The following is a 6,739-nucleotide window of genomic DNA, read 5'->3' as shown; positions in this document are numbered from 1 at the left end:
ATCCAGGAGGAGCACACACCAACTGCTGCAGCTTCCTTAGCCTGACGAAGGGTTTTTGAACCCGAAAGCTTGCTTAATAACTATTCTCCAACCATTTGGGTTGGTCTAATAAAAGATATCAAATTCACCCAAGGAACTTTGTCTGCCTATATCCTTAGACCAACACGGCTACAACCTAAACCCCTGCATAATGTTATGTTACGCATGTGTTGATAAGTCTTAGCAGGATAGTTGCAAGATAACCTGAAAATTCAGTGGTACGAACATCCCCACGCTTGATTTTTAATTTTCAGTTGTAGAATTTGTTGAATTCAAATAATTACCAAGGATGTTCTAGCAGAAGTAAAGCATGCTGTCCTTACTTGCAGAATGAGTCTTTTCTAGTGTCTTTATCCTATCTCGCAGTTCAATCAATGCATCTTTTTGACGCCGAATTACTTCTTCATGTCTGAGGCCTTTACATTTGGCTCCTAGGTCTGCCAAGTCCAAAACTGGCTCCTGAAATGAACCCATCCAAACCACTCTTGATTAGATTACAATTTACTGTGCTTTGCACGAAAGACAAGTAATTCTTGAAGAGCTGTGATGTTATAAGCCTGGTTTAAAGTGTGTGTGTGTGTGTGTGTGTGTGTGTGTGTGTGTGTGTGCATATAATATGCATGCAGGTGCCTGGGCCATGAACATTTTTCAGCCTTCCCTAAAACTCTTATGTTTAATGTCTAGTACTTGCAATTCTGCTTTCGCTGGCTTGAAACTATATCTGGTCATCTTAGACGCACCAAGAGGCCAGTTGGTCTAGAGAAAGTGGCTTTCTCCATGGGTATGGGAGGTCCAGAGGTAAAATAGGAGTGTAGGCTATTTAGTCAGTCCTTCCCACTGCTGGCTAGCAGTACCTACAGCAAGTTTATTGAGCATTAATCTCAAAAGTGTAAATTGAAGATAAATTGTTCAGCCCTTTCAATCCTGTACAAAGTTTAAATAAAGGTGCTGCTCCCCTGAAAGACTTCTCCTTTCTTCTGCCTTCAAGATATTTCATGCAGCACATTGACACGTTTCTCGTTTTCAAAGCACGCCCTTTGAATCCTTCTGAAACCCACATTTGGAAGTGATCCCAAAAAGCATGCAAATAAATTGTTTAAAATATGCAAATGAGTATTTCAGTATTCTAGCACAGCTAGTGCTTTATTACTAATATACATAGATGTAAATCTGCACAAACATATTAATTCAAATGCATGCAGTGATAAACGGAGGGTACTAATTAGAGTAGCTGCAAACTTTCCCACCTCCGTGTGCATCCGATAAACGGTTGGTGATAAATTCTAGTTCATGTCCAGCCACAAATTACTATTTGGCTTACTGGAATCAAATCATTTCAGCTTACCTTGTTCCTCTCATTATCTTTGCAAAAGATTGGTACAATGGAATAAATCTTTTCCTGCTATTACTACCTATTTTAATCCATTCAGATTTTTGAAGCAAGGAACTATATGCAGTGTTTCCAAACAAAATGGGGAAAAATTGCATTTTCCCCCCCCCCCTTTCTTTATGCAACTGTATAGTTGGAAGACAAGCTTTTGGGTGCAAAGAACTCTTCTTCAGGTCCGGGGTGGAAGCACATGTGGCCCAAGCTAAACACCAGATATTCCCTTTTTCTTCCTGTCTAACATTTTTCCCCAACTCCAGCTGGTCCAATAAAAGATAAGTTGGTCCAAACCCACCCCCCTCCCATATTTTCTGGATGACAGTCGGAGGTACAGCACTCTAGTCCTACTACTGCATGAAGGATATTGAAATTCTCCAGCTAGAAGGTAAAATCCACAACATGGAGAAAGAAAGAAGTAACTGGCATTTAGCCTAGGCTATACCTATTTCTTTCCCAGACCCAAGGAAGGGCACTTTGTACCCAAAAGGCTTACTCTCTCTCAAGTACAGAGTGGGTCCAAAAAAGATACTACCAAAAACCCCTTGCTTCTCTCATGTTTCCTGGACTGTCATGCTACAACAAGACTCAAACCCTACTTATCACAGAAAAGAACAGCAAGAGATCTGCAAAAGGAAACAAGAGCTAAAGCATATTATCTTTTTACAAGCTGCTTTTTTCCTACCTAATTGGCAATTATAACAACACTTAGCACTTTCAACACTTCACATTTGCAAAGCGCTGTATAAACATTAGCTAATTACCACCACAATGCCTGTGCAGTAGGTAAGTCAAGACAGTGGTGCTTAGTTTTCCATGGGAGAAATAAAAGAGCTTAAGAACAACATTTTTTTCAGAAAGGCTAGTGACTTTGTGTACCTCAATTTTAGGTGATCAGACTGATGAACTGCAGGCCCAGTTTTTCACAAATGCCAAGCACTGCCAATTCCAACACAGGTCAGCAAAGGCTTTCAGGGCCGTGCATCATTTAAACAAGCTTAGACAAAAAATATGTCAATGGTCACTTTTTTTCAGAATATTGGTTTTAACGATTTACTTAGGGCTGTGCAGCAAATCCGTGCCAGAAGCGGGTACGGTACCCAGGATTTTCTAGCTCTTAGTCCTAGGCTTAGACCAGCAGTGCTCAACTGCCAGCCTGTGAACCTGTGTCATTGAGCTCATCTGAGCTCCAGAAATTTAGCAGCGGGGAAGTGGTGGCAGTGCTAATTGCCATGGCTCTGTGGCCCAAGATGATATGGCCCTGTGTGCTAGATCACATCGGCATGAAATCAGGTCAGCACAGGGCTGGATGCAGATGTGTATGGTCGGGGCAGCACGTGGCTATATGCGGCCAGGCCAGCACACCAGATCTGGCCTGTACATGATCTGGTCCATGGGCCAGCTCTACACCACTCATCCAGTCTGGGGGTCAGGTATTTTGGGGAACCCCTGGCTTAGACCATCAACATTGCTTCTCATCTGACAGTGAAAGTACCACCACAACAAAGACAAATAAATGAATTAACACATTCTCTTTGTCATTTCCCCAGCCGCTATATCAGGAAGTTTAAAGTACTCTTATGGCTTGTCTTTACCAAACTCCTTTCGAAGCGGTTTACTGCTAAACCAACAACTGGGCTGTGCCGCAGACAGATTGCAAACTTTCCCACCTTGTGTGCACCTGATAAGTGGTTGGGGATAAATTCCAGTTTCTCATCAATGCCACATAACTGGCATACAGAGCCATCCATCATATAACCCGCTTCTATAGCTATTATTCGTTTATGATGCAGCAGTACTCAAAGGTCCTAAGCGTGATGATCAAGCATGTATACCTCACTGCCTCGTTCCCTCTAGAGTGCCCCGGCATCCAAGCTGCATTCATAATTTCAAGTATGCGCTAGAAAGCACCAAACCCGGTGGGTTTGCTTCTTGTCTCATGAATTTTTCACTAGTCATTCCATTGACTTCAGCTAATTTTATTATATTTGCACTGGGATGAGGTCAGAAGCAGGACCAGTACCTGACTGCTTAGAGAACAACCCTTTAGGAAAGGCACGTCTCAAATGGAAAATATCATCGGTGAATCCCTTCCCTCTCTTCTTTTCAATCTCCGGGTATCCCGTAACCTAGGCCTTGGGCGTGTTCAGTCTAAATGTTACTGCATCAAGGACATATCGTTCAGCTTTCTTTATATAACAGTTACTTATTTTATTTTTCCCTCTTATCTACTGCATTCAGAAAGTTTGCTCGCAAGTTCTGACTGCTGTGATTTGGACTTGCCTTCTTGGTTTCAGGGACATCATTTACTGTAGCGGTATTGGTCTGCACACTCTTTTGAGGCAATTTCTCAAACTTGACCTCCTTTTTTTTGGTTGCGTTCAGGATTTTCAGGTTCTCTTTGGCACGCCTGTGGCAAGAGCAGAAAATATTGCTAAGGAGGATGACAGATGAAAATGAACAAACAGTTTGCTGAGGACAGCAACAAACTTAGCTACTAAAGAATATAAATGAATAGGCAGGAATAGATAATAAGCTATGATTTAGTTGCAACTCAATTGGCAACAGTCCTTCAAACCCGTATATCGCACTGTTTGAGATTTCCGAAAGGGAAGGACTGGCTTGATAAAATGTTACATTTTTAAATATTGCTTTTGTTCCAAGGGAATTAATTATTTAAATGAAATGCTGATTTGACTTTATTATTTCTTTTTTCGGGAACATTATAGATTTCCTGTCATTTCTGCTGATGCTCTTTTACCTTAATTCTTCAGCTGCTGTTTTCAGGTCCTTATCCTTCTTGTCCACAAGGTTTGACATTGCAAATAGCTTTTGTCTAAGCATGTTCAGCTCACTCTCTTGGCATTTAACAAGGTTTAGATTTCTCTCCAGCTCCATCTTTTGTTTCTCACTGAGCTCTCCTGCACAGAGTTTATAGTGGTTATTGGCTACCTTACTGCCTAATAGTGAAAAGTACCCTCAATTCCTATCAAAATCAATGTTTTGAAATGTTTTCTCTTTCCTAAGTATGTACTTCCAAGGACCCAGGCTTCTGACTCTGCAGAGCACTGGACAAATTTTATCTTTCTGTCTGACTATTTGACTGTATTGCTATTAGACCAATGATTTGCTTGAGTTGGAAAGGTGTAAGGAAGGGTAGCTTGTACTGTTTATTGTGGGCAGCTTAACTGAATTTGCTGCTTGCAGTGTGGGTTCATACACCCATATTTTATAGCTAAAGCAAACCTTAAAGAAGGCAGATTTTCAGGAGGGGAATGGTTGGGTTCATACACCCATATTTTATAGCTAAAGGAAACCTTAAAGAAGGCGGATTTTCAGGAGGGGAATGGCTCAGCGCTTCTATGAATCAGCCTCATTTCTCAGTATCTCAGGTTGGGTATTGCAAAACCAATCAGGCATAATCAGTAACCGCTTCTAAAAATGTTAGCTTCTTTTTACTGAGTCCACAGTATAATTTACCCAGGCAAAGGGAAGATGGGGGGAAAAAAAAAGTTTGCTTCTGCCTAGACCCAAATGAAAATACTGTCAGGAGAAAGTGAAATCCTTTTTTCATTATCTCTGGGATTGTTTCTCCTTCAACTAATATCTAGTTTCCAATTATTTTGGGGGAAGTCATGACAGCTTTGTAAATCGCATGATACATTTGACAAACCTATCATATCCGACATCCTAGCTTTGGCTTCTGAGAGGTCTTTCTTTAATCCCAAAATGATAGCCTGTTTGGACAGGATTTCCTTCCGAGTAGCCGCTAATTCTTCTCTGAAATTCATGAGATGGATAATTGCAAAAACCAATTTCATTTGAAAGATTAATATTACTTAACATGTACATGTCTTATAAGGTAAGGTCATATAATTAATACATACAAATTATTTTTAAAGTATGATTTTAAATCCCACAAATCCAGAGATACAGAGTTGGGATTTACAGTCTCTCAGTTCTTAACTCGGGCCGTTATGCCCAGTTTTGCAGAATGGAAAAGAGATTAAACAAATATAGTATTCTGCATCACAGACTGCTCAGATCAAAGCCAACTGCTACATACTGGACACTTTGCTCCAGCTGGTTTCCCCTCCATGTGCAAGATGAGAACAGCACTTGGGCCATGAGATGTACACTGACCACTCATACTAAAAACAATTAATTTATAGTCTAACATGACAGGCATAACATGCTATATGTTTTTGTGGCTTAATATACTTTCAATCCCCCCTACCAAAAAACCCCCCAAAACAAGATGGTCCAAAAACTGGTTTATCCCTCACATTTCCCATTAAGATGGGCCTCTATGCATACTGGGCATGTCTACACATGCACATTTACTGTGCAGTAATTTAGGTTACTGCACAGTAATTTAGGTTACCACGCAGTAACCAAAATCACTGTGCAGTACAAGCATGTCTACACACGCACACCTGGACTGTGTAGTAACTATGGCGACTTGCAGCAACTTGGGCATCAATTTGATACCCGCATCATGCACATAAAAAATGTTATGCCAGATTAGTTACTGCGCAGTAACACACGTGTAGATGCCTTACTGCACAGTAACACTGTGCGTGTAGACTGACTTGGGACTAACTTTAGTCCTAAATCAGTCCACACAGTGTTACTGTGCTTTAACAGCTGCACGTATAGACGTTGGCCTAAAAGCGGCTTACTGCGCAGTAAATGCACGTGTGGCTGCACCTGCTGATTAGATAATCTGGGCCAGATTCTCATTTGCACTCTGGGGCCTGAAAGTGGAATAAAGTTGCACTGGCATGTTCTCAGTGAGAATGTATAAACAGGCCTTACTGTAAATGAGAATCAAGCCTCCTCTCCTTTTAAAACTCTGTTTGTGATTATGAGGTTCCTTTAAACCTTCTTCCACAATGAACAAAACCAAAGAGTAGTTATCAGTTGCTTACAGAAGAAGACTATGGAATTCTTCACTGTCCGAAATGTCTTGTGAAATGGATGATGAGGATGTGGGAGGATCTTTTTGAAGTGCTGAAAAACAAACAAGACTATTTACAATCAATCAAGTAAAGAGCTTAGTCTCAAAGATTATGGGTACTTTACATCTGTTTGCTTTTGTGGAGGGATCTGAGCTCAATAAAGGGATTTCAAGAGAACATTTAGTAGATTTTCCCATCAACTAGTGAATCATGTTATTTGATTAGCATCCTTCCCAAAGTCTCTCTCTTCCAATCTAGAAATTAATGAGCAAGAAGCCATGACCAAGGAATGCTCTGACTTGGGAACCACAGGATCTTTGTCTTCTAGACCAATAATGATTTTAAAGTTTAAGTG

The 6,739-nt window shown here is 40.7% G+C and overlaps 1 protein-coding gene across 10 annotated transcripts in view; it reads right to left on the bottom strand.

Moving 5' to 3' along the window:
- The window catches only part of FHAD1 (forkhead associated phosphopeptide binding domain 1), a 54,111-nt gene that overhangs the window by 11,406 nt on the left and 35,966 nt on the right, over window positions 1-6,739 (bottom strand). For all 10 annotated transcript variants that reach the window (XM_025194091.1, XM_025194094.1, XM_025194098.1 and 7 more), the window contains 5 exons: window positions 6,355-6,436; window positions 5,097-5,203; window positions 4,185-4,344; window positions 3,707-3,833; window positions 363-498 (listed from right to left, as the gene is read on the bottom strand). In XM_025194091.1, coding sequence (XP_025049876.1) covers window positions 363-498; window positions 3,707-3,833; window positions 4,185-4,344; window positions 5,097-5,203; window positions 6,355-6,436 — 612 coding nt within the window. The remainder of the gene's footprint in view (window positions 1-362; window positions 499-3,706; window positions 3,834-4,184; window positions 4,345-5,096; window positions 5,204-6,354; window positions 6,437-6,739) is intronic.

This window comes from Alligator sinensis, unplaced genomic scaffold (assembly GCF_000455745.1).
Source record: "Alligator sinensis unplaced genomic scaffold, ASM45574v1 scaffold1907_1, whole genome shotgun sequence".
Lineage (NCBI taxonomy): Eukaryota > Metazoa > Chordata > Crocodylia > Alligatoridae > Alligator > Alligator sinensis.
Note: the sequence above shows the minus strand (reverse complement) of the source record. Positions and strands in the feature narration are given on the sequence as shown.